The sequence below is a fragment of the Convolutriloba macropyga genome, chromosome 6 (genome assembly GCF_964194025.1).
Source record: "Convolutriloba macropyga chromosome 6, txConMacr16.3, whole genome shotgun sequence".
NCBI lineage: Eukaryota > Metazoa > Xenacoelomorpha > Acoela > Convolutidae > Convolutriloba > Convolutriloba macropyga.
In genome coordinates, this window is record NC_134473.1 from 39,200,502 (window position 1) to 39,228,379 (window position 27,878).

At 33.7% G+C, this 27,878-nt stretch overlaps 1 protein-coding gene across 2 annotated transcripts in view; it reads right to left on the reverse strand.

Annotated features, from left to right (window-relative positions):
* Nucleotides 1–27,878, reverse strand: part of LOC142340969 (protein O-glucosyltransferase 3-like) — a 72,539-nt gene that overhangs the window by 34,646 nt on the left and 10,015 nt on the right. The window contains exons 3-10 of one of the 2 annotated variants that reach the window (XM_075391772.1): nucleotides 25,350–25,561; nucleotides 15,159–15,236; nucleotides 12,594–12,766; nucleotides 11,385–11,666; nucleotides 9,723–9,833; nucleotides 1,666–1,810; nucleotides 1,393–1,530; nucleotides 716–798 (exon numbers count right to left, since the gene is read on the reverse strand). In XM_075391772.1, the coding sequence (XP_075247887.1) occupies nucleotides 716–798; nucleotides 1,393–1,530; nucleotides 1,666–1,810; nucleotides 9,723–9,833; nucleotides 11,385–11,666; nucleotides 12,594–12,766; nucleotides 15,159–15,236; nucleotides 25,350–25,561 (1,222 nt within the window). Of the gene's footprint in view, nucleotides 1–240; nucleotides 831–1,392; nucleotides 1,531–1,665; nucleotides 1,811–9,722; nucleotides 9,834–11,384; nucleotides 11,667–12,593; nucleotides 12,767–15,158; nucleotides 15,237–25,349; nucleotides 25,562–27,878 lie in introns of those variants that run through there. The other variant, XM_075391773.1, reaches the window with a different exon arrangement.

Below are 27,878 nucleotides of genomic sequence, written 5' to 3' on the forward strand. Positions count from 1 at the left end.
CCTTACAGTGCTCAAGGTGTGGAATTAACTACTGTTGTAGGGCCTTTAATGAGCACTCGAATGTCATTCTTATCAGTAAGGAACTGTACTTAGACTACTCATCTTCATTGGCACTGAGAGGTGTCTCCCATGGGCTTGTGGCCGTTCTCGGCTGATGATCACACTAAGATGCATCCTATTTCCATGTTTGTTGTTGTTTTTTAAACTAATTACGTAATTATTGACGTGCTTGTGTGTTTTGCATTTATTCTTTGCATTAATATTCATTTCTATTTCAATTATTATGGGCGGACTTCAACAAGCCTCTAGCTGGCTTTCTGGTCGGTCCAGTCTTGTAGGAGTTCGTACATTTGATTGATTAGATGTAAATTTCCCTGTACACATTGCAAGACGAATTCAATTATTATTACTATTATTATTTTGCATTACTTGATAACCGAAAATGATCAATTTGTTATTATTATTACTAAATGCTTTTATATCCCTCACTGATTTATACGAAAAATAACAGGGTTTCTGATGACAATGAGCTGTTGTCATTTTAAAGCATACTAATTGATGTATATTAATCATGCGCGCTTATACGCACACGGTTGGTCCGTCAGATAGCTGGAGAAAACGCCATTTGATTTTTAAAAGTTAAAAGTCAGTACAGCAGTTTGTTTTCTTTTGAAATGAGTTTATAGACGCTCAATATAATTGAAACGCTGATTACTTTTCCTGGCACCAAGACATGAAAGGCTGCTGAAGAAGCTTCGAGCAGCCACCAGTTGTGATATGTTGTACTCCAAGCACTGGCTATAACCACAGTCAACACATCAGAGCTCCATCTAACAAAACAATTGAATGCTATCAGTCCACTAACAATTAAATTGGAGAAAGAAGTAGAGCAGAAAACAAATCTACATTTTTACAACGAGAACATGGATTGACAACTTCAGGATTGAGAAATTAAAACAGAACATATTTCTTTGCAGTACTTTTTATCTAGTGAAAATGGTATAAATTGGGAAATTAATATTTATCGATCGATGTTCACTATCATATTTAGCGATGAGGTGTAAATTTTGTTAGATAAATTTAGCCAAAAGGCTTTGGATTTAGTTCATGCAAAATTCAGTTCGAAATGATTGATTTCAGAAAAATCACAGAAACCTACAAAATAACTATAAAAAGTCAAGCACTGACATCCTTTAACAACAGATAACTAACTTACAACAAATGCTTACACTGCTACTAAGCAATCATTTCTTCCAATCTCTTCATAAAAATTGATTTCAAAGCTGATCGAGGTATTGAAATATAATCTGAGCATTTCTCTTACAAGTTGAATTTTGAAATTCAACCAAAGACTATTTTCTTGTACGTTATAAACATCGATCAAAATAAAACCTTGGAATTCTGATTCTGCTTTCTGTGGTCTCTGATGTTGGCATTCATTTTTTCGCAGTCGCAGCTATGCTCAGGCTGAGTCACCTGTTCCATTCTGTCATGCATTTGAGGTGTTCCATATTGACGAGATGTGTATGTCTACAACACAAAAGGGCGACTCATGTAATTCACGAATAGTGGACTTTTAGTTACCAAACATTTAGTCTCAATTACGGGTTTCAATTGCATTTAAAGTTTCTCTAAACTTGCTTCGATCGCATGCTTCTTACGTACCTCTAGTACTCTGTAATAATAGCAGTATATTAAATTGGGCGATAGGTTCTTCAACACAAACTCGCGTCCATTCTTGGCAATCTGTTCAACTGTGACGTCATTCTTCTTCGCCCATTCCAATTTGCCCACAAGGTCAGAAAGGTTCCTGTAAAATTAGACAGCATTATCACAAAAGACAACGCTACAATAGAATGACTACGATGGAGAAAATATAACTACGAATCCAGAAGTTTTCATAAACAACAACAAATCGATCGCGATTGCTGCACGCTAAAAATCTCAAAATTGTAAACATAGGTCTGAGAACCCAAAGGAGCAACGAAGTGTAATGTAAAACTGTCGTCGGATTGCCCGAAAAAAAACTCTGACACCTTTTTATATTCGACATCAGAAAGCCAAGACCAAATTAAAATAAAACATAGCCGGTAGATTGCCGGAAAATAGCCGCGATAGACGCTTGTGGCCTTCCACGAATTGAAACAACTAAAGATAGACAGATCGACCACCAGTCCTTTAATAGACCACTAGACTTTTTGGGTTAGATTCGGACTGTCAATTTTATGACACATACGGTCTATAAGGAAAAAGAACTAAAAGAGCTTTTTCAAAATTGACATTCGAAATCAAAAACTCAAGAATCAGGGCACATAAGATTGGCACTACTTAGATGCACACATTTGATCTTTATCCAGTAAATCTTCAGAAAATTTACATTTCCATAAGTGAGTTCAGAAGTCAATTTTTGCAGTGAGGTAAGTCACGCAATTGTCCTAAAAGCAGAAATGACGTCACGCACACAAATTTTAACTGCAAAGCAGTAGAAGTCACTGAAGTCATTGAAAAAGTCAATTCCCAGAAGTCAGGTCATAAGAATCATCCATGGAGATACCAAATTAAAAAAAAACTTAGCAGGAAAAGTCCTGACGTACAATTCAAAGAATTCTCATTGACTAAATAAAAAACGACCGGAATGGACTATGAGTGAATTGGGAAAACCATTTCTAAAAAAACCAGACCGAAAAACGTACAAAACAGAAAATCAATGTCAAAATGCCGCATGTGAGCAAAAACCACTAGCAAGAAATGGAAATTTGACGCCGCAAAACCACTAGGTTTTTCACTCCACTTCCTGTTTCGGTGTGATCAAAATCACTGCTCCAATTTGACTTCAAAAATCATTAAAATGTGTTAACGGGATTTAAAATAAAACATAGGACAATTCCTGAAATACGATTCCAAGAACTGTATTAATTTATGACCTGAAAATAATTTACTTCGCATTAAAAGTCAAAAGAGCTGTTAGTCATCAGACTAAGCAATAAAATAACACAAGAACAACAAAACACGCAAGACTAAAAATTCAACTTTTATTTTTTTTGAAAAGACAGCATCAACATCAAAAAGCAACTGCCATAAACTAAAACTGCCAGTTATATTCCTCTATTTCTCATTAGCAACCTATCATTGAATTTACATGAGTACTCCCACTAACAATATTAAATAATAAGACAAAAATAACCAAAATTGTAACAAAACTCGCTGAAATTTTTTGAAAACACTTAGTATAAAAGTCACAGCACGCAACAGCTACTGATGAATACAATTACATCAATTATCTGAGTCCTCAATGACCACAATTGAGACCTGCCATCAATAAGATTAAGTGATAAGACAGCAATAATTACACAACAAATACTAGCAAAAGTAAAAAAAAAGATCACTAACACTTTTTTAAAAAAACGAACAAGTGTATATGTCACGTAAAGCAATAGCTATTAACTGAAATAACTGGTTTTAATTGAAGCGTTTTTATTAAACAATGAGACCTGTCAATAATGAGAACAAAAGTTAACACGACAAAGTTGAAAAGAAAAACTCGCAAAACTAAAAAAAATTCGATAATTATTATTAAAAACAATTAATGTCAAAGTCATAGAAAGCACTAGCTTTGATTAAAAAGGATTGAATCAATAAACTTAACCCCTATTAGCAGCGTCAGAGACCTGTCCCCGATGAGATTAAATGATAACACATCAAGAAGTACAATAAATACTTGCAGAACTCAAAAATTCACTCAAAATTTAGTGTCAAAGTCGTGTCAAAGTCATGAAAACCACTAGCTATTAACTCCAGCAATAAATTAGGTTATTTTAGTCCTCATTAGCAACCAACGAGATCTGCCATTGATGATACTAAGTGATATAAGACAACAGATAATTTTCAATAAGGGGGCAAAAGTAACAATTCACTAACTTTTCTTCGCCACACCCAAATGCAGTAATTTGGCGCAGGTTTAGATGTTTAGTATTTCACCGACCAGTTATGCAACTGTTGATATCGCAACAAGATTTGACCATAATCTCTTTCGACATATAACTCAGCAGAAAAACAGCAGAACAGAGAGCTGAGTCTGGGCAAAACGAGTCACAGACCCAAGTCTAAAGAATAAGAAAAACAAGACAAAACATAACCGACTACCGTCGGCCGCATTGCCATCAGAGAACAGTTGAGGGGTTGCTTTTGGTTTTTTAATCTAGCTGAAGGACAGGAAGGCTAGCCTTATAGGACTAAATGATAAACGCGAATGGGGGTGTAAAAATGGGGTAGATGGCGTAGTCCAATATTGCCTTTTAAAACATGAAAATCTGCTTCCTCAATGCTCAGAGATTTAATGTTCAAGGGTAATGTTCATATTATCAGTTTATCCCGTTTTCGAAGACCGAAAATTGAAGCGAGCGAGCGAATGTTCAAAGATTGCTCTAGCTAAGAAGTCAAAACGGTCAGGCAAAAATTTTGCATACAAGAAAAACACAGTAACTGTTTCGTTTCGCCCTTGAAACAACGGTGACAACTTACAAAAAATAATTTAAAAAGACAGTTCTGTAGCCAAAATTTTTAATTTGAACTTCGCACAATAATTGAAATTCGAAAAAATTTGCTTGTATTCGCAAGAAAAAGTAATGCTTGTGCGATTCTGTAAAAGCTGTCAGAAAAAAAAAACAAAAATAAATTAAAACATACCCGGCAGATTGCCGGAAAATAGCCGCCATTGATTCCTATGACTCTATTGGGATTGATAGAAAAGAAAAAAATCAACGAAAATTGATTTTTGTATAAAAACATTTTTAAGTGCGATTTATTTTGATGTCATTTCGTTATTGAACATACTCCTGTCTCTCAGTGAGAGCCTACAGGGTCTAGTATCAATACCAACAAGCATCATAGATAGTAACTAAAAATTATGAGAACAAAGTTTAAGTACCGGGCATCTAAAAATGGTCTTTATGGATTCATCCCGTTTCTATTTCTGACTTTGATTTTTTATACTGACTCTCTTCAATTTGAATTGCTTCGCTGAGCAGCAGCTGTTTGAAAGGACTTTGAGCAGAATGACAGAAGAGTGAAACTACCCTAGAAAAGTCAAAAAGATATCACGCAAAATGTCGAAAAAGCGGCAAAATGGGTAAAGGGAAAAGAAAGTTCGACGAAGTAGAAAAACATAGCAGGACAAGTCCTGAAATACAATCCAAGAAATTGAATGAAAAACAGACATAATGTATCTGACCAGCAAATCAATTGAACAATCCCAGCCAAAGAGACAAAATCTCAAAAGTTGAGAAAGTATAAGAATCAAACAAACTAAACAAAATAAAAATCAGTGCTCAAAAACTTTTAATCTGAAGGCCATATGTGACACAATTCAATATACTCATTAACTCACGCACAAGATTTGAAAGAGATTAATTTGCAAAAGAAGTAGATAAACTCTGACAAAATCTTCGAAAAAACAGAAGCGCAAAATTTAACGACAGTTTCCAGATTTCGCTGAAAAAATCTTCAAAACCATTGTTGTGTCCCTGTATTTCTGTCATGTAATCCGTCTGCGGGACTTAAAAATGTTTTGTGGGCCAGTAAAGATCGTTAAACTCAAACAAACGAGGAAAACAATAAATTTTAACAGAATCTTGCCCCAATTTGTGAGCTTAATATCGTCGGAACCCTTTCATTGCCTCCAGAGACTATCCAGTATCCCTTTTGTAAGCCTTAAATAATTTCAGTGGCTCATAATGATCCATAAACTTGGAACATGATAAAAATTTCCCAAAAATTTGAAAACAATTAAATTTTATCAACAAATTGCTAAAACTCGTGTTATTAAAAAGTTGATAACCATTCCTTTACCTCTAGCAATTATGCAGTAACTTATTATTAAACCCTTGAGGATGTTCCTGGGCCGCTGGTGAGAAAAATTTCAAGTTTAAAACTAAAATTGCTGAAACTACTGATTTTCAAAAAATTGAAAAAAAAATTGATTGCCACTAGAAAATGTGCAGTAACATTCTTGCAAACCCTAGCCAGTGTGGAGAAAATACTAAACTTTCAGAAACTTTTTTAAAAAAATTGCATTCTTTGAAATAGCTAAAAATCGTAAAAGTCTTCATATTAAGATGTCGAAACACGTTCCTAATTACCAGTAATAACTAGGCAGCCTATTATCAAAACTTACAGGAAATGCCTTGATCATTGATGTTCGAGAAACCTAAAAATTGACAAAAGTTTTTCAAGAACTTGAAAAAAATAGCAAATCACAAGTTTTATCACAAAATTGCTAAAGTTCGTGATGTTAAATAATTGAAAATCACTCTAATACCAGTACAAACTATACAATAACCTCTCATTAAACACATGAGGAGGCTTCTTGAAACCAAGGGATGAAAAACCTCAAAAAATGATGAAAATTTTCAAAAAAAACTTGAAAAAAAATTGGAAATATAAATATAAATTTGAGTGTTTATGTTTAAAGTGCCAAAACAGATAGCGCTTTAAAGTGCCAAAACAAAATCTTGCCCCAATTTGTGAGCTTAATATCGTCGGAACCCTTTCATTGCCTCCAGAGACTATCCAGTATCCCTTTTGTAAGCCTTAAAAAATTTCAGTGGCTCATAATGATCCATAAACTTGGAACATGATAAAAATTTCCCAAATATTTGAAAAAAAATAAATTTTATCAACAAATTGCTAAAACTCGTGTTATTAAAAAGTTGATAACCATTCCTTTACCTCTAGCAATTATGCAGTAACTTATTATTAAACCCTTGAGGATGTTCCTGGGCCGCTGGTGAGAAAAATTTCAAGTTTAAAACTAAAATTGCTGAAACTACTGATTTTCAAAGAATTGAAAAAAAATTGATTGCCACTAGAAAATGTGCAATAACATTCTTGCAAACCCTAGCCAGTGTGGAGAAAATACTAAACTTTCAGAAACTTTTTTAAAAAAATTGCATTCTTTGAAATAGCTAAAAATCGTAAAAGTCTTCATATTAAGATGTCGAAACACGTTCCTAATTACCAGTAATAACTAGGCAGCCTATTATCAAAACTTACAGGAAATGCCTTGATCATTGATGTTCGAGAAACCTAAAAATTGACAAAAGTTTTTCAAGAACTTGAAAAAAAATAGCAAATCACAAGTTTTATCACAACATTGCTAAAGTTCGTGATGTTAAATAATTGAAAATCACTCTAATACCAGTACAAATTATACAATAACCTCTTATTTAATACATGAGGAGGCTTCTTGAAATCAAGGGCTGAAAAACCTCAAAAAATGATGAAAATTTTCAAAAAAAACTTGAAAAAAATTGGAAATATAAATAAAAATTTGAGTGTTTATGTTTAAAGTGCTAAAACAGATAGCGCTTAAAATGGCCATAAAAATAATAAAGTGTTGCAATTGAACTTTATCAACTTTGACAAACATCAATTTCAGACTGGTCCAACAAAAAATTAGAAAAATGACGAAAAAATGCGAAAAATTACAACATTCTTGTCTCAAAAACTCCTTAAAACGACCTTTTGTCCTTGAATTACGACCTTCCCAATAGCTTCACCACTCTATGTACTTGACAGACTACTAAACGCGGCTAAGGGCCTCTAATGAAACTTGATGCCCGCTGAGCTTTACCTGGTTATCCCATTTTGAAAGCTCAAAGTCATGAATAAAGGTGTGAAAACACCTTACAAAAATAAAAAAACATAGCAGGACAAGTCCTGAAATACAATTCAAAGAGTTGAATGAAAAACTTAGATTTACTCAACCTGGACAGCAGATCAATTCAACGATGCCTGCCAAAACACAAACAAAATCATCTCAAAAAACTGAGAAACAAACAATCAAACAAACTAAACAAATATATAATCCTTGATAAAACTTGGAAGTTTTTACCCCTAAGGCAAAATTTGACCCCTTTAAATATACCTATTTCAAAAATATGTTCAAATACAAAATTTGTTTCTAAAATTGTTGCAGTATTATATCTGCAAGGCCTGAAAAAATTCATTGGCCCTTGAAGATCGATAAACTCGAAAATTTTCAAAAACTAAAAATATCAATTGAAATTTTAATGAAAATCGTGAAATTAATAATTAATGAAAAAAGTTGCTGAAAATCATATTTTAAGAATCATTTCTTGAAAAATGATTGAAGCGTCTCTAGAGGCTATCCAGTGAACCAACTCCAAGTCTTAAAAAGACAATTGGTTAAAGATCGATAGGCAATAATTTTTATAAAAAATTTCATATTTCAAAAAACAGAAAGTCGTTCTATTAAAAAATTGAAAACCATCCAATTACCCCCTAGCACCTGTTTAATAACATACTATCAAACCCTGTAGGTTATCTGGCTACTCAGGCAAAAAAAAACTGAATTAAAGACAAATGTCTTGAAAAAAACTTAAAAAACTTGCAAGTTTTATCAAAAAATTTTCAAAATTCAAAGGGTTAAATTGTTAAAAACAAATCCATTAAAACTAACAACTAAGCAGTAACTGTTTTCAGACCGTGAAATAGGTCTCCTGGCACTTGAGAATGGACAAATATCAAAAATTGACAAAACTTTAAGAAACCTCAAAAAAATTGCAGATTTTATCAAAAAAAAAAAAAATTGAGACATTTAAATGTTGAAAACACCTCCATTGTTACTAGAAACTATACAGTGCCCTATTATCAAACCTTAAAAGAGGTTCCCTGGCCCCTGAAGCTGGAAAACGCAAAAAATTTTCAAAAAACTTGAAAAAAATTGCAAAAACTAGTATCATTTTGTGTGTTTGTGTTTGTAGTACCAGAACATATAGCTCATAAACTGGTCATAACAAGTACCTTTTTCTCGTAAAAGGCCTTCATCAACTCTAAAAAACTTAAACCTAAGACTAATCAAGCAAAAAAACCTAAAAAAATTACAAAAAACATTAAAAATTGCACCATTTTGAGCCCAAAAACTCTAAAAATGACCTTTTAACCTTCAATTGAGGCCATCCCGGCAGCTGCAACACTCTAAGCACTTGAAGGACTACTAACGCCCACTTTGCGCCCCTAATGAAACTTAATGCCCGCTGGGCTTTACCTGTTTATCCCGTTTTGAAAGATCAAAGTCATTGAAAAATGTGTGAACACATCTTAAAAAAACAGCGCCCCAATACAATTCAAATTCTTTGAATTGTAAAAAGACAGAGCACCAATACAATCCAATTCTTGGATTGTAAAGATAGGAGCGCTATAATAGCCGGCTGAGAAGATGAGGGCGGCTATTAAACACCATTTTCTCACTCCACTTTAAAGGTATTTTTGAAAAAGTCACGGCTCAAACCTAATCGATTTTTCGCTCCCTTTATTATTTCAGTGTGATCAAAATCACCTTTCTAATTTTACTTCTCACTGATTTGAAAAAACCGAAAAAAGCGTGAACAAAAAGAAGACAGCGCAATAATGCAATTCAAATAAATTGAATTGTAAAAAACCACGATGTCCCCAATGATAGCCGCCATCGCTTCGCGGCTATTAAAAAGGACACTAAGAAAGCCAAGACTATCCGCATGAGAAATAAAAAAAGTTAGACAATAAAATGGGTAAGCTCTTGTGAGAGAGTAGTGATATTAATCAAAAAGAGCCGTTATAGTACAAAGAAAATAAAGAGCATGCATTTTTTTCCAATTTATTTTAAACATAATTCTACGAAACATTTCTCATTTCATCATGTGAAGCTTTGGGATCTATTCTACCTGTTGTATGGAATATAATGTCTCCATGGCTCTAATTGCGAGTAGAAGTGCTCGTAGTAGTCAGAGTCATGCTTCAACACCACACTGTTGCCTGCCAGGAGGAACGGCAATCTGAAAACACGAGCATACTAAGTCGTCAAAAATAAAATTAAGACAAGAAGGCGCAATAATGTGCGTTTGCACAATGTTCCCACCGCGTTCATCCACATTCTTAGATTAATTTTCAACCAAATGAAGCAGAGATGCGGAAAGGTTTTTAACAAATACCGCAACTTCGTAATTTAAAACGCGACGGATTGTCAAATCAGGAAAGCAGTGTACAGAAGTGAAGTTACTACGCGTGATGGTTTTTAATTCACGAAAAGTGATAAAATTGAACTGCGCGAAGCAATTGGTTGAACAAAAATTAAATCAAGCGAATACAAGTCTGAAGCTGGAAAAAAAACAAATTTATCAAATAAATGCTTAATTTTGAAAAACAGCGAAGAAGGGTATTATGCATTCAAGATCTATCCAATTTTCAAGTTATATTTAAAACGCTAACAGCTTTCGAGAAACACTGCCTTGTCCTAAAATCTATCTTTGGTGACCTTTATTTAATTTCAAATAGATATTGCATTCTCAAATTAGATTTATTAAGTCGGCGCAGATGTCATTTAACTGAGCGAGGTAACTCACATGCATAAAAAACTTATCAAACAATTGACCTCAAAAAAATATCTAATGCACCAATAAATAACCACAGAAACACAAATTTAGCTGTTCTACGGTAGAGGTAACTGAAAAAGTGACTTGTGACAATTTCAAAGAAACAAGAGTCCTTGATAGGTAACAAAGCATACGACACTACGCAGCAAAAGCCAAAAAATCTTTTATAAAATTTTTTTGGTAGTTTAAGATTTAAGCGCTAAGTACAACTTACTGAAGTTCACACTACGAGTTTTTGAGAAAATACGAGAAGTATTCAGAAGGACAAAAGAGGGCAATTGTCAAAAATGGTGTCGAAAAAAAGCGGCGTATAATTTAACAGAACATGAACCCATATAACAACATCCCTCAGATCATTTGAAGTTGGAGTGAATCTAACATTCTACTTCGTAATTCTTTCTACTAAGTGACACAGCGAAAAAAAGAAGAGCAAGAAAAATAAACAAATTCGAAAAGTCACTAAGTATTCGAAAAAATATCCTCTATCAGAAAATAACGCTAACTGCAAACTGACAGCAAACAACAATTAAATGAGGCCACATCATTTAAGAGCCGATGAGGTCTATTAAAATGTGACCAAGGAACAGGACAACAAAATAAGACAATAACTTCGCGAAATACACAAACATTTTAAAGACAAAAAACTAGTTTAAAAGCCCAACTAGTACAATTAGCACAAGTAGTAAAATTAGCACTAATACAACTGGCACAACTATGCAATTCGGGTTGACTTTTGCTCTATTTAGATTAACTCATTAATAAGCAGATGACGCTTGCCATAAATAAGATTAAGATTAAAGTAGACAAAAAGAAAATTTCCATAAATCTTTAACTCATATTTTTTGAAAATCATAATGCTGCACGAAGTGTCGGCAAAATTTTGGTGTATCTCGATAATAAGTTCAAGTCCAAAGGGTTAGAAGCGTTAAGGTATACTTAATTGTATGAACATACCGATAAGCTGCTACAGTTCCGTCAATACTGATCTGGTACTTGTAGTCGTGAAACTTCAACATGGACACTCTCTCAGCCTTGCCCAATTCCTCTTCCTCACCCTTTCGGAAGAAAAAGTAATTAGTCAATCCTGCATCTATTATGTTGGGGTGCCTCTTGGACAGTCGGACCAACTCCAAACGCTCTTTTCGACTGTCGCGACCTCTGAAGAACGCTTTCTCAATTTTATCTTTCCACAGCGTGAGTTGAGCTGCAGCCATTGTTTGCACGTCCATACTTTCTCTAAACACCAATGATGGATGATTTCCGAAATAATCGTCTAACATATACCAGGCACGATTGTTGCCATTTTCGTCAAGTTGCTTTCAAAATTTTACCAACTGAAGAACACAAAAATTCAGACTCAGAAAATTATATGAAACTACTTATAAACTAAGAGCGGCTATAGATCATCTTGGTTTGCAAAAGAAATGCAACTTCTAAATTATATAGGGCAAAAAGAGAAATTTATATAACAAATAATAAAATCAGCAAAAAAAAAATCATTACCGGAAGGCGCAGTTCAACTTGAAAGCAAAACAGCACAATGAAAGCAAGGAAACGTGCAACTGTAAAATATCATCGAAAAATTACTCGTATTTATAGCTTGCAAACGATTTTGTAATCAGTTACAGTTGTCAGACAGAACATTGTTAAGATAGACTGCAATGAATCAGTAAGAAGTGGAACCTACTGTTGAGAGATCACGAGACGCTGAAAACACAAGCTACACGTACACACAGGAAGATCAAATATCATAACTTATTTTGCTTTCCAGGATATTCAGTAATATCTGGTCTCAAAATTAGAGAAACAGTTCGAAATGGTCCAACAATTAAAAGTCAGGTTCAGCGGATCCTAGGGCCCTATAATGTCCTTATATTCCTTGAAGTAGAAAATCAAGAGTATCAGCTTATCTTTAAACCTCTATATTCACCTCGACGCCACAAAGACATCTAACAATTTAAACACCGAGTTTGTTGCTTAAAAAGTAGCCAAACAATATTTTTGTTTGTTCCTAAATCTCCGTTTAGCCGGTGGATATTATTTGCATCCATGTAAAAGTATGTATTATGTAAATAGGGAGTGCACCACGTACTCCGGTGTCCATAACAAATAGGTGCAAATAAAAATCAAAAGTGAGCATAGAATAATTTGCCCGTTTCTCACTGTTGAAGTGCAGAGTATGTCTTTTTAGTGATGTCCCAGGTGGGGAGACTGATGTCTCTGGTGTCCATAGACCCACCCCAGGTCAGGATCGGAATGGGACTCTGGTGGTGCTGTCTCTTCTCCCCTGGCCAGTCTCCCAAGTTAATCACAAACTCAGTGTCTGGCAACTTAACCTGAACAGTTGAAGGAACCAACTAAAAGGTAATCTCAACAGAACACGAAGCCAGTCTTTAACGCGTTTCCGTTTGCGATCCCTTGCGTATACAATTGCATAACTGTGCATTAGTGTATATAATTGCACAACCTCCAATTGTGCCGCTATATCAAAGCATTATTCCAACCCTCGATGAAATGGAGTTTAGACGCTCCATACCAGCCCAATTTTTTGTTAAGCAAATTTTGGCCGATCGCTGTCTTTTGCAGACAGATTTAAGAGTCATATCGCAAGAAAGCCAACAAAAACTGATTCGATAATAACAAAGAAATTTTCAAAAGTTCTAATTTTGACAAAATAAGGCTATGGTAACTCTCTACAAAGCGAATCTAATCGGAGCTTTTCTACTGATATTTAGTTTCCGCGCACAGTTTTTATGTTTCTTTTTAAAATGTTTTTAAGTGTTTAGGTTCGCAAGCGTCCGGTATTCTGCTAAGATGTGAAAATTTTACAAGTTCTGAGGATGGCAAATAGCACTAAGTTTCACAAGAATCAATTCAACAATGAATGAATAATTCGTGTTATGCATTTCTTATTTAAACTTTTTATTTACATTTTTGTCCAATCAGAATTGAGTTCATTCTATTAATAGATAGTGAATATTTTATAAGTTTTATTTGAGTCTGAGTCTTCATGCTCGATAAAGGCTCAAAATCCACTTTTCGTATACGCCGAAGCACTTTAAAATATTTCTAACTAATTCTCAAACAACAAATATTTCCTGGCCAAAAATTAACTTCGGTTCATTGGCTCTTTTTACCAGACAAAGAAGTATTTTGTGCATGTAAGGCAAAATACCTTTGAGAAAATGGAGCTGAAATTATACTTTCGAATTTTTTTTCGGACAAAAATTTTGTATATTTTTACCCATGTTAAAAAGATGAAGTTTAGGCTGACACTAATTCTTGAGCTTGCGCATAGAAAAGACAACTGAAATGGATCATATTCATTTTGAAAAACATGTGTGGATGTGTGTTGCATCATCCACAAAAACTCCCTGATCAATGTTTTAAATTTGTTATGAAGCTATTTTAGTATTAAGAAGACAGAATGTTTCCGAAGTTTTGAAGAAGGTTCAACATAATCGCTGGATTTTTATTTGAATGATGTCAATGCCAGTCAATGCCCAAAAAATTTACTGCGTTTTAATCATTTACTATTAGTAGAAACGAGGGATGGAATATTAGACGAAAACTAGATTAGGCAAACATATTTTTTTGTAGCCAAAATGCCGAAATTTTGAACTTATGTTTTGCGGACACTAGGCGTCCCTATTAAATGTGTCTGCACAATAATAACCTACAAAAACAGTCACATCTTTAAAAAATATTGAGCATTTGCAGCATTTCCTTCGATGCTCATCCAGCGGTTATGGAATAATTTTCTCGAATTTTTCTACGCCCAAAATTCTAACCTATTTAGGATAAAACATTGAATTCTACTATGTTGTTGTAGCTGTCGCACAGAGCTGCAATTCGCAAGTAATTTTGGCGGGAAACAGGCGCTTATTGCCGTTTTTAACTGACAGCCTAGATTGCACTTGTATCATAATAATAATAATAGGTATATTATTAGTAGTGCGTGACTGCCTATCCACAACTTGCTTGTGGTGCGGCAACCTTACTGCATCTACGCCGTGGTGTGAATTCTACACCGTGGTCTCATCTACGTTTCTGCATCTATGCCGTGGTTGAATATCATGTTCTCGACTGAACTTCCTCAGTATTTTCGCCAAATTCATTTGCCAGAATGTTGCCAGAATGTTGCCAGAGTTCGCGACTTTTGAGAACTCTCTAGTGTCAAGTGGATTTTGGAGTACCGCAACAGTGGCTACAAAATTTGTTTTCACCAAATATCCTCCGCCCCTTTAAAACATCAGAATAAGCTTCATTTTGCATTGGAAAATTTTGCCTTCCGGCAATTTCAAAGCTCTGAAAAACTGCACCTCGACTTACTGGCCGGACTTTATGGGTTTCTCTTGTTTTTTCAACAAAAACTTGAACACACAAAAACATAAGAGTGCGCAGTTAACTCTGAATCTTTTGTCGGCCTTAATTTTCTTTCCCTGATAATGAGTTGATCGTCTCATTCTCAGCATTTGATGAAACAAACTCGATGTACATTTTAATGCAACTGCCTGAAATAGAAATCAGAAAGAAGAATTTCACTTATCATAATGACGTTGGACAATTTGTTTTCCGACCAAGTCATTCATCTTTATTTTCCACGTTTTATATTAACTAAACAGACAAAAGTTGACATAAAACTCAAGCCGCCGGAATAAAAAAATCTCCGCAAAAAAGCTAAATTTTGGATATACTAAATGAGAATCCAATTACATGCTAACTTGCCTTGCGTAAGAGGGACAGAAGAATATCATCACTGAATTTCTTGAAATCCCCATGTTTCCCATACTGTCTCCGGTATAGCTGAAAACAACACATCTGTTCACTGTGTTCACTACGCAACATGTATAGAGCTTTCCACGGGGATTCACTATGAACTTGAAATGTCGCAAATAAAACAATGCCCTTGCCACCGGTAGCTATAACTTACACAAGCAAAATGCGCAAACTCAAATATGATATAAAACAATATTAAGTTTAAAAATACTTCGATTTAAATCCAATCGACGTAACCTATTCTGTGAATATTTCAGCCCGATCCGGCCTAATCTACACATACTCTATTTAATCTATTTAGCTAAAAATTGATGCTTTTATATACGTCTTGAAGCCGTACCATAAATCGTTTAAGGTGTATATCATGACTCTGCATCTTATACTATTTTTTAAATTATACTGACCCTCACATCTACTCCTTTTGTAGCTCCATTGACTTGCTTAGTGTAAAGCATATCGAAATAGATTTGTCTACTTAACGCAATCAAAATAGAGCACTGTTGTTAGCACCTAAAGCCCAATTTGAGTCTACCTCAGCAAAATGATTGCATGGTAGATTACTTGAAATATTAAGATGCATTTAATTTTAAGAAATTCTGCATGTTTTCAACAAACATTTTGAGCTGAACAGATAACAAAAACATAACCGACTAACGTCGTAAGAATTGCTCTCGAACGACTAGTGGGAGCTCGAATCTATTGCAGCCTGCTTCAAATGGGGAGGGGGGACTAAAATCCGTAATGGCGGCTTCAAATGACGTCATTAGAGTTTATTGTAGGTTATTACAGGTTACGGCGCACTTTTCAATTGACTTTTTTGTAGTGAACTGCCGCCAAATGAGTTCAGCTGCAGACATTTGGAAATGAAAGTGACATTTAAATCTCGCAAAACGAAAAAGTCTAATCTCGCAAAACGAAAAACTCTAGGACGTAAAAGTCACTCGAAAAGTCAAAAGTGACAAATTTGCGGTGTGAAAATGAACGAGCATTAAACGGCAGAACAAAAAGAAACCAATACAATTGCAAAAGAGAAATGCTCAATCAAAGACTTCGCTACAAGTATCAGGCAGCTGATCGGCTATGGTTATAACATAGCTAATAGATAACCAGAAAAAAAGGCCATGGCTTTGTAGACCGGGAATCTCAATATTATCAAGAAAAGAAAAAGACCTGCAAATGCGTTTCCCTACTTTTTTGTCCCTTTTGCCACTAGTTGTCCCGCAGGATAACTTATATATGTAAAGCTGCCCCAAAACTTCCATTATAGTGAGTTAAGATTGTTTGATAAAGAAAGAAAAGTCAAACAGTGACTAAAACTATTCACGAAAATGAACATAAAACTCGCTCCAATAAGTGTCAAAACGACGCCAAGCAAAAATATATATATATATATATATATATATATATATATATATATATATATATATATACATAATATAAATTTGATATCATCACCTTTATTTATTAAATTTATATTTAGAAATCCCCCTTTGGAGTGAGGATTTATTCCAAGAAAGCATTAACCACTCGCAAGAGTCCAAAAAATCATCCGAGAAAAGAAATCAAAAGAATATCCAAGAAAAAACGGCCGAGCGAAAAATTGGCATAAAAGACACATTTACAATAATTGCTTCAAACTCGTTCGAGAGCAATTTAACACAATGACGAGTCTAGCTTGTTGTTCCGACCCCACTTGTGGGGGGGAGGAACTATATACTCAAACGGGTTTTTTGTTCAGTCAATTTTGGCCGATCGATATATTCATCGCAGAGAAATGTGAGTGGTATCATTAAAGAGCTGGTCCAGCGTAGAATTCAAAATAAAAAAGATTTTTTTGAGTTTTGTCTTTTTCGAGGAATTATCGAGGAATGAAGTTTTGACAACACGGGATATTTGTTCACTTTTAGTCTGATTTTTCTTCAAATTAAGACATTTTCTATAAAATTAGTATTTGAAATTTGAATTTCTTGCCAAAAAAAACCAATTTGGGGTTTCTAATAGACTAGAGACGATAAAAAGACTAGTTCTGGTCTCATAGGGAGCTTCAATATCAAAAAAAAATCGAAATCTATTTGAGAGCTCTTTTTCTAAAAAAAACTTTTTTACTTTTTTTGCTTTTTTCAATCACCTAGAGATAAGTCATATTTCTGATCAAGGTTCCGTTAATTACAAAACTGCTTTACAGTCAAATGAAGCGCAATGAACAAAAAACTGTTTTCAGGGAATTGCTCATGTTTTTTTTTCGACTCTGAGTTTTCGTCATTTTAAATGAAATTTTGAATTTCTTTTTGAGGTTTTACTAATTTTTTGGAGTCTTGTGGCATGGACTCATTGACTAACAGTGCAATATATTCCATATAGAGATTTAAGTGAGCATATCTAGTGCTTTGAGTGGACAGCTAATGGCTCTTAAAATTGTAAAAATAATTTTTCGAAAATTTTTTTTGAACATTAACCAATCGTAAACTTATTATCGTGAACTGTAAGTCAGTCTCTGTGATGACAGCACCCTCTTCCATCCTAATGTAAACAAATTTGATCTAGCTGGCGGTTTTATCTTCTAACTATTAGTAATGACTTCAATGACAAGAATTCAAAAGGTTTTAAAATTTTTTTTTGGATATTTCTGTATTATTGGTTACTTTTGAAATCTCATCACGTTATCCTAAAATTGACAGCTCCTATTGACTTTAAGAAGACGTTCGGTTGATCACAGATAAATTTGTCAGAGAAAAGCTCAGGGTTGCAAATGGCTTCGACCTTTTCTTCTTGCACTTTTCTACTGATTTTTGGTTTTCACCTGTTTTTGTTGTTGTTTTCATAGTCATAAGACTTGTTGTGATGTCTTATTGATTACCTATGGATGACAAACATCCCCATTGTCTTATTGAAGCATATTTGAGCGTACTTATTAACTTCCGTTGAAATTTTTTGAATTCAATGGCTGTTAAGAAATTAAAAATAATTTTCCGAAAATTTTTTTGAACATTAATCAATCGTTAAGTTTTCGTGAACTGTTAGTCAGTCTCAATATTGACAGAACCCAATTGCTTTCTACTGAAACTAATATTAAATTCGTTGGGCGTTTTATCTTCTAACTAATGATTATATGACTTCAATGACACAAGAATTCAAAATTAAAATAAATTTTTTTTGGATATTTGCTTGTTATTGGATACTTTTGAACTCTTATCACATTATCCAAATAATATACACATTATCCAAACTTTATTCTAATCCCATTCCATTTGCTTGGAAAAGACATTCAGTAGATTATAGATAAAGTTTTCAGAGAAAAGCTAATGTTTTAAATGGCTTCAAAATTTTGTTCTCGCACTTTTCTACCGAATTTTGGTTTCCGCCTGTTTTTATTGTTGTCTACATTGTTTTAAAGTTTTATCTCTTGTGATCTCTTAGTGAGTGTCTATGCGTGACAAACATTTTTTTCCTGCCATCGTTTATTTCTGAGCGTAGTTTTTGACCTCCGTTAAAGGCTTTTGAGTTTAATGGCTGTTACGACTTAAAAAAAGTTTTTCGAAAATTTTTTTGAACATTAACCGATCCTAAACTTTTTTCGTGGACTGTTAGTCATTCTTGGTACTTACAGGATCTCTTTTTATTTTTAGTGCAGCAAAGAATAATCTGGTTAGCGGTTTTATCTTCTACCTATTAGTTTTAAAACTTCAATGCCACTAACTTTAATATTTTTTATAAAATTTTCGGGTATTTTTCTCATTTTTGAATCCTTTTGAAATGTTATCACATTGTCCTAAACCTGATAATTCCCATTGGTTAAGGGAAGACGTTAAATGGATCTTATATGACGTTTTTAATGAAGAACTCAAGATTTAAATTGCTCCGACACTTTCTTCTGGCACTTTTCTACTGAATTTTTGGTTATTGCCTGCCTTTGTTGTTGTTTTCATAGTCTTAAGACTTATTGTGATCTCTTATTGATCTCTATGCATGACAATTATCTTTTGCCGGCAATTGTGTTTGTTTAGCGTAGTTTTTGACCTCCGTTAACAGCTTTTAAGTTTAAGGGCTAAGACTTTGAAAGTTTTTTCAAAATTTTTTTTTTGAACATTAACCGATCCTAAACTTTTTTTCGTGGACAACTAGTCAGTCTTATTCGTCAAAAACTTGTTGTATGGCCTTATTGACAAAATAGGAATGGCAAACAAACTTGTTCTCCCATTTAGGCTTCGTTCATAGTGTTTAGTGGATTCCTTTGGAAGCTTATGAAATTAATGGCGTTTAAACTACGAGTTTTCTCAAAAACTTCGTGGTTCTAATGTATTTGTTCATAATTGATTTCTTGAATTTATATTGATAAAAAAAAGAAATCCCATTGCTGTTAAAATTAATTGAACATAGAAAAGTTATTAGCGAAAAATTCATTTTTTTAATGCCTTCGACACTTCTCGCTCAATTTTTTTCTTGAAATTGCTGTTTTTGTTTTCATAGTCATAAGACTTGTTGTGATGTCTTATTGATTACCTATGCATGACAAACATCACCATTCTCTTTTTGAAGCATATTTAAGCGAACTTATTAATTCCGTTGAAATTTTTTGAATTTAATGGCTGTTAAGAAATTAAAAATAATTTTCCGAAAATTTTTTGAACATTAAAGAATCGTAAAGTTTTCGTGAACTGTAAGTCAGTCTCAGTATTGACAGAACCCAATTGCTTTGTACTGAAACTAATATGAACTTCGTTGGGGGTTTTATCTTCTAACTAATGATTATATGACTTCAATGACACAAGAATTCAAAATCAAAATAAATTTTTTTGGATATTTGCTTGTTATTGGATACTTTTGAACTCTTATCACATTATCCAAATATTATACACATTATCCAAATTTTATTCTAATCCCATTTGCTTGAAAAAGACATTCAGTAGATCATAGATAAAGTTTTCAGAGAAAAGCTAATGTTTTAAATGGCTTCGAAATTTTGTTCTCGCACTTTTCTACTGAATTTTGGTTTCCGCCTGTTTTTATTGTTGTTTACATTGTTTTAAAGTTTTATCTCTTGTGATCTCTTATTGATTGTCTATGCGTGACAAACATTTTTTTTCTAGCATCGTTTATTTCTGAGCGTAGTTTTTGACCTCCGTTAAAGGCTTTTGAGTTTAATGGCTGTTATGACTTAAAAAAAGTTTTTCGAAAATTTTTTTGAACATTAACCGATCCTAAACTTTTTTTCGTGGACTGTTAGTCATTCTTGGTACTTACAGGATCCCTTTTTATTTTTAGTGCCGCCAAGAATAATCTGGTTAGCGGTTTTATCTTCTACCTATTAGTTTTAAAACTTCAATGCCACTAACTTTCATATTTTTTATAAAATTTTCGGGTATTTTTCTTATTTTTGAATCTTTCTGAAATCTTATCACATTGTCCTCAAACTGATAAATCCCATTGGTTAAGGGAAGACGTTAAACGGATTTTATATGACGTTTTTAGAGAAGAACTCAGGATTTAAATTGCTCCGACACTTTCTTCTGGCACTTTTCTACTGAATTTTTGGTTATTGCCTGCCTTTGTTGTTGTTTTCATAGTCTTAAGACTTATTGTGATCTCTTATTGATCTCTATGCATGACAATTATCTTTTGCCGGCAATTGTGTTTGTTTAGCGTAGTTTTTGACCTCCGTTAAAAGCTTTTAAGTTTAAAGGCTAAGACTTTAAAAGTTTTTTCGAAATTTTTTTGAACGTTAACCGATCCTTAACTTTTTTTCGCGGACAGCTAGTCAGTCTTAGTCGTCAATAACTTGTTATATGGCCTTATTGACAAAATAGGAATGGCAAACAAACTTGTTCTCCCATTTAGGCTTCGTTCAGAGTGTTTAGTGGATTCCTTTGGAAGCTTTTGAAATTAATGGCGTTTATACTACGAGTTTTCTCAAAAATTTCGTGGTTCTAATGTATTTTTTCATAATTGATTTCTTGAATTTTTATTGATAAAAAAAAGAAATCCCATTGCTGTTAAAATTAATTGAACATAGAAAAGTTATTAGCGAAAAATTCATTTTTTTAATGCCTTCGACACTTCTCGCTCAATTTTTTTCTTGAAATTGCTGTTTTTGTTTTCATAGTCATAAGACTTGTTGTGATGTCTTATTGATTACCTATGCATGACAAACATCACCATTCTCTTTTTGAAGCATATTTAAGCGAACTTATTAATTCCGTTGAAATTTTTGAATTTAATGGCTGTTAAGAAATTTAAAAAAATTTTCCGAAAAATTTTTGAACATTAAAGAATCGTAAAGTTTTCGTGAACTGTTAGTCAGTCTCAGTATTGACAGAACCCAATTGCTTTCTACTGAAACTAATATGAACTTCGTTGGGGGTTTTATCTTCTAACTAATGATTATATGACTTCAATGACACAAGAATTCAAAATTAAAATAAATTTTTTTGGTTATTTGCTTGTTATTGGATACTTTTGAACTCTTATCACACTATCCAAATATTATACACATTATCCAAACTTTATTCTAATCCCATTTGCTTGCAAAAGATATTCAGTAGATTATAGATAAAGTTTTCAGAGAAAAGCTAATGTTTTAAATGGCTTCGAAATTTTGTTCTCGCACTTTTCTACTGAATTTTGGTTTCCGCCTGTTCTTATTGTTGTTTACATTGTCTTAAAGTTTTATCTCTTGTGATCTCTTATTGATTGTCTATGCATGACAAAAATTTTTTTTCAAGCATCGTTTATTTCTGAGCGTAGTTTTTGACCTCCGTTAAAGGCTTTTGAGTTTAATGGCTGTTACGACTTAAAAAAAGTTTTTCGAAAATTTTTTTGAACATTAACCGATCCTAAACTTTTTTCGTGGACTGTTAGTCATTCTTGGTACTTACAGGATCTCTTTTTATTTTTAGTGCAGCCAAGAATAATCTGGTTAGCGGTTTTATCTTCTACCTATTAGTTTTAAAACTTCAATGCCACTAACTTTAATATTTTTTATAAAATTTTCGGGTATTTTTCTTATTTTTGAATCTTTCTGAAATCTTATCACATTGTCCTCATACTGATAGTTCCCATTGGTTATCGGAAGACGTTAAACGGATTTTATATGACGTTTTTAGAGAAGAACTCAGGATTTAAATTGCTCCGACACTTTCTTCTGGCACTTTTCTACTGAATTTTTGGGTAATGCCTGTCTTTGTTGTTGTTTTCATAGTCTTAAGACTTATTGTGATCTCTTATTGATCTCTATGCATGACAATTATCTTTTGCCTACCATCGTGATTGTTTAGCGTAGTTTTTGACCTCCGTTAAAAGCTTTAAGTTTAATGGCTCTTAAGACTTTAAAAGTTTTTTTCGAATTTTATTTGAACATTAACCGATCCTTGACTTTTTTCGTGGACAGCTAGTCAGTCTTAGTCGTCAATAACTTGTTGTATGGCCTTATTGACAAAATAGGAATGGCAAACAAACTTGTTCTCCCATTTAGGCTTCGTTTAGAGTGTTTAGTGGATTCCTTTGGAAGCTAATGAAATTAATGGCGTTTATACTACGAGTTTTCTCAAAAATTTCGTGGTTCTAGTGTATCTGTTCATATTTGACTTCTTGAATTTATATTGATAAAAAAGAGAAATCCCATTGCTGTTAAAAATTAATTGACCATAGAAAAGTTTTTAGTGAAAAATTCATTTTTTAATGCCTTCGACAACTTTCTCGCTGAATTTTTTTCTTGAAATTGCTGTTTTTGTCTGTTTTTGTTCCTTAAGCAGCTGTAAATTGCTCACAAGTCTCTTAAGCTTTAAGTTGAGGATTGAATTATTGACGTTGCCCGAAGCAGTTGGTCAGTTTATAGCCCTTAGTCTTCAAGTTTATGATATACATTTTCAAACATTTTTCAAACTTTTCAGTTTTTGTTGTTCTTTTCGTCAAATTATTATCATCAATGAGATGTCACATCCGGTTTCTCGTATTTCAAAAAAAAACATATCTACTGATAATATTTGTCACCGATGCTTTGTTTGTTGGACAATATGCGTTTTTATGAACGTTTTTTGAGTAGTCATTTTTTGCGTTTCCAATCTGTTTCAGAACAATCGCGTAGTAACAGCTCCAAATGGCCTACAAATCTGGCCCAAATAAACTTATTTAATCTTTCGGTATAATTCCTGCAGCTGAATTAGTAGAAATAAGAATTAAATTAAAAATACATAATATTCAGATAATAGCTAATGATTTTAATGGTAGCAATAGTTTATTTTCGCAAATCGTTTCTAATTTTTTTCTTTAGTTTGTTTTTAAGGCTTAGTCTACCCAAAGAAAAGGCCTCTTGGTTTTGCAACAACTTTTTAGTTGTTTATCAAAGATTATTTAGTTTTAAGCTAATGATTTTTAAGACTTTCGAATTTTCTTGGTTTAAAAAATGTAATTTTTGAATTTCGCTTCATTGATAGTTCTCTTTGTTGACTTGTAACATAGTCTCAATAAGAAAACTTTCCATCCGCTGTATAGTTAGGAAGTTGTCGTGACTTTTTTGTTTGTTAATTTTTTGGTTGTTTTGTGTCTCGTAGTCTCTTTAAGGTCAGATCACATTAGCGCTGTAATAAGGCATGGCATTATGTAATTCAATTAGTAGATAGGTTGTGTAACGATTGTTTTAAACTCAAACATCTATTTTTGTTATTTGCTTCATTTGGTTGAAAATTAAGTCAAAATGTAGATGAGCTCGGGTCGGAACATCATGTGCGAACGCACATTAACGAGCCGCATTGTTCACTAGAAAATCATCAAAACATTGCGTATTGCTATCAAACGACCCGTGCACGGTTGTCTTTGTCAGTAGCTAGCTACGGTTTAGAGGCTAGACTTAGCTTAAGGGTCATGAAGTGAGCGCAGTGGGGGGTCTCTAAGAACGGGGGTCAAAACTCTAAGAACCAACCTCAACACTATGAGTATACGTTTCCAAAACAGTTTCTGAATCGCATACTTGGAGACTAGTGAGCTGAAAGACTCTAAGAGAATAAAATGCCCTCTGGGCGCTACGTGTTTATCCCGCTTTTGAGGACAAAAAGTCGAATGGGTCAGACAAAAAATCGGTCAAGCAAAAAATCGCTTAAAAACACCACCGGATTAATATAATTGCTACACATTTTGTTCGAGAGCAATTAATAATGAATTGTTCACTAGAAAATCATCAAAACATTGCGTATTGCTATCAAACGACCCGTGCACGGTGGGCTTTGTCAGTAGCTAGCTACGGTTTAGAGGCTAGACTTAGATTAAGGGTCGTGAGGTGAGCGCAGCGGGGGGTCTCTAAGAACGGGGGTCAAAACTCTAAGAACCAACCTTAACACTATGAGTATACGTTTCCAAAACAGTTTCTGAATCGCATACTTGGAGACTAGTGAGCTGAAAGACTCTTAAGAGAATAAAATGCCCTCTGGGCGCTACGTGTTTATCCCGCTTTTGAGGACAAAAAGTCGAATGGGTCAGACGAAAAATCGGTCAAGCAAAAAATCGCTTAAAAAACACCACCGGATTAATATAATTGCTACACATTTTGTTCGAGAGCAATTAATAATGAAAACATTTTATCGAACACGTTGTTAAGCCAAATATATTTTGTCACCAAATAAACTTTGGAATCATGCGATATTAAATTAAAGGTAAAATATGATATTCAACAGGAATAACTTAAAGCATGGATAACTAGTCAACCCAAAAGTCGCCTCTTGATGCACCTATAAATCAATACTTACATTACAATAGTTGAGTCAGCTAAAAATATAATATGCAACGTTACGTAATTTATATGACAGCATCAGACACTTGGTGTCAAACTTTTGATAAACGGACATCTTGCATTAGTGAAGAACACTACCGAAGGCATAACGTCCCAATGCGCTGTGCCGGCATTGAAAATCATTTATTTAGTGCTCCTGCACTTTATTTGGCGCCAGTTTCTGTTTTGCCTGCTATGAAAAGTTCAGATTCTATTTTCGCTTCACTAATTGCGGCGCAAAAATGACCAAATTGTACCCATATAAACACGTATTTTCATTTCAATAGCTACTTCACTGCCTAGCAAGTGCTATTATATATCAAAAAAGTGTATTAGTTTGGTTAGATATGTTTAGAAAAATAACTGATTCAATCGTCACTGACCTGATTGCTAATAATTGTATAATGGATCATTGCATGACTCTTGTTGAACCTGTCAGGGATCTCAAAAGCCAGTCTTTCCAGCGGAATGCTAGGAAAAGTATGGAAATCCAGATGGATTTGATTGAATTTGGATGCAGCGGGGCATGCAATGGCGTTTGTCCACAGGTTCGGGTCCTCAAAAGGACAGTTACACTCCTCGGCCAACATCCCATCTGAACAAACAAAGATTTCACAATCATCTATCGATATATACACGATCTGTACTTTATAGTCTGCGCTATAAAATTGAAACACAAGCAAATGTTCAAAACAAAGGGAAAATGAGCAATAACTCATCAATGTTATTTGCATCTGTTTTCATCTACGTGGTTTTAATTCCGTACTCTCACCTTTGAACTCAGTTGAGTGGCTTTCAAACATTCATCTATCGGTTATAAGTCTCCAAAATTGTTGGCGAGGAACTTCGCACGAGTCCAACTTTGTTGTTAAGCGAAATTTGGACGCTTTTGGGGAGAGATACAGCAAAAAGTACATCAGTTCTCGGATAAAAAAATCAACAATCTTTTGAAGTCTAACAGAAAGTAAACGCTAAAATTTCCAAAACACATTTTCAAGATATAAGCATTAGTTCTATAAGAAACCCTCTTAAAAATATAAAATTCATCGGCTGATGAATACCAAGCTAAACTAACAAATTTGGGTTCAAATATGAAAATCCTGAAAAATCTATCACTATATTAAAGCTTATTGTTGCGGATCCACTTTATTGGGGCGGACTATGAGCTTAGCTGCTTTTTGTCCGGTCAATTTTGGCCGATCGATATAATCATCGTAAATTGTTGTAAGAGTTACCACTAAAAAGCCCTTCAAGTCTATAAAATAATTTTAAAAAATTTTGAATTTCTTTTTTTTCCGAGAAATTATTGAGGTTTAAACTTTTTGTGAACAGTAACAATTTGACGTGATTTTAGCGTTATTTTGTGTTCAGTTTTAGCGTTATTTTTCCAACTTATATTTTTTTGAACAAAATTGTTGTTTCAAATGATGTAGTACGCGCAGAATTGGACAAATTACTTGCTTTCAACAGACGCGCAGCTGCAGAAAGTTTAGTTTTGGTCTCATCGTAGATTTTTACAATCAAGAGGATTCGGACTGTAAAGGAGCGCAGTCATTTTTGAACTCTTTTCAAACATTTTAGAGAATAGCTCATGTTCTTAATTGCTTCGACACATTTTCATGTTTTCGTCAACTTTGAATTATTGAGTTTTGACTGTGTTTGTTAAACTCTCTGTATTCTAATAACTTAGCTTCAATAAAGAAAATCCGATTTGCTTCCTCAAGAGCAGTGAGCCTATTTGATGCTTTTTACTTCATACGAATGGCTGTAACGACTTTAAAAAAAACTCTTTTTGATTTTTGCCTAATTTTTCATCTTATTTCTGTTGTAGCTAGGTCTAACCAATGAGAGGAACCCTTTTTTCTCTCTAGTAAGACAAAAATCGGTTAAACGCCTACTTATTTTTAATTATTGGTTATATGACTTGTGTTTTATAAAATTTGTGTTTTTGTATATTTTTTATATATAAAATTTGTGTTTTTGTATATTTTCATAAAATTGATATTTTCGAGGTCCTAGGTCCTGTCGTATTATTAAAACATTGAGAAGCTTTTTTGGCGTCGAAAGGAAACCCAGCTAAACATACAAACAAATTTGAGCCAATAGCTCATTGTAATAGCTTCGACAGTTTTTTCGCTAAATGTTATTGAAATTTCAGTTTTTGCCTGTAATTGTTATCGCAGCCTTAAGACTTATTCTGATTATAGACAGGTCTATTTGATATCCTGTTGGGGTATTCGAGAACAGAATTAGGCATTGATTGCGGATGGTTTCGTAAATGGGATTGGACGTTTTGTCACGTTATCACAATAATGGGAGGTCACTGAGAAAAGGCCAACTAAAATTCTAAAATAATTTGAGCCAAAAGCCTAAGTGTTTAGCTGCTTCAAAAACATATTCTCGCGTCTTTTCGTTAAATTTTTGGGTTTTGCTGTAACTGCTGTTCTTGTTGACGTACGAATGATTCTGATTAAATATTCTCATCACGTTTTAACTTAGCTTAATCTATGACAGGTCATACACACATACACACACAGAAAACATTAAACTCTCTACTGGTTTTAAGTTATAACTGATCCTTTTATGACTTGGACACGGTGTTTTCACTAAAAATGTTGTGAGTTTTTTTATGCTGAACAATACTTGCGGTCTTTCGTTATATTTCAACATGGTCTCTTTAAATAAAGGTTCTATCGTTCTTTATATGAGACCCACGTTAACATATACAAACTTTTCGGTTAATGGCTAATGATTTTGATGCTAAAACACTTCCTGCTTTTGTAAATTGTTTTTAAATGTTTGATTTCTGCCTCTACTTCAATTTATTTTTGGTCTTTCGATTTAGTGTAACCAGCGACAGGCCTCAGTGGCTTCAAAAAGAGCTACAAGTGACTCTCGAGTACTTTTTAGCT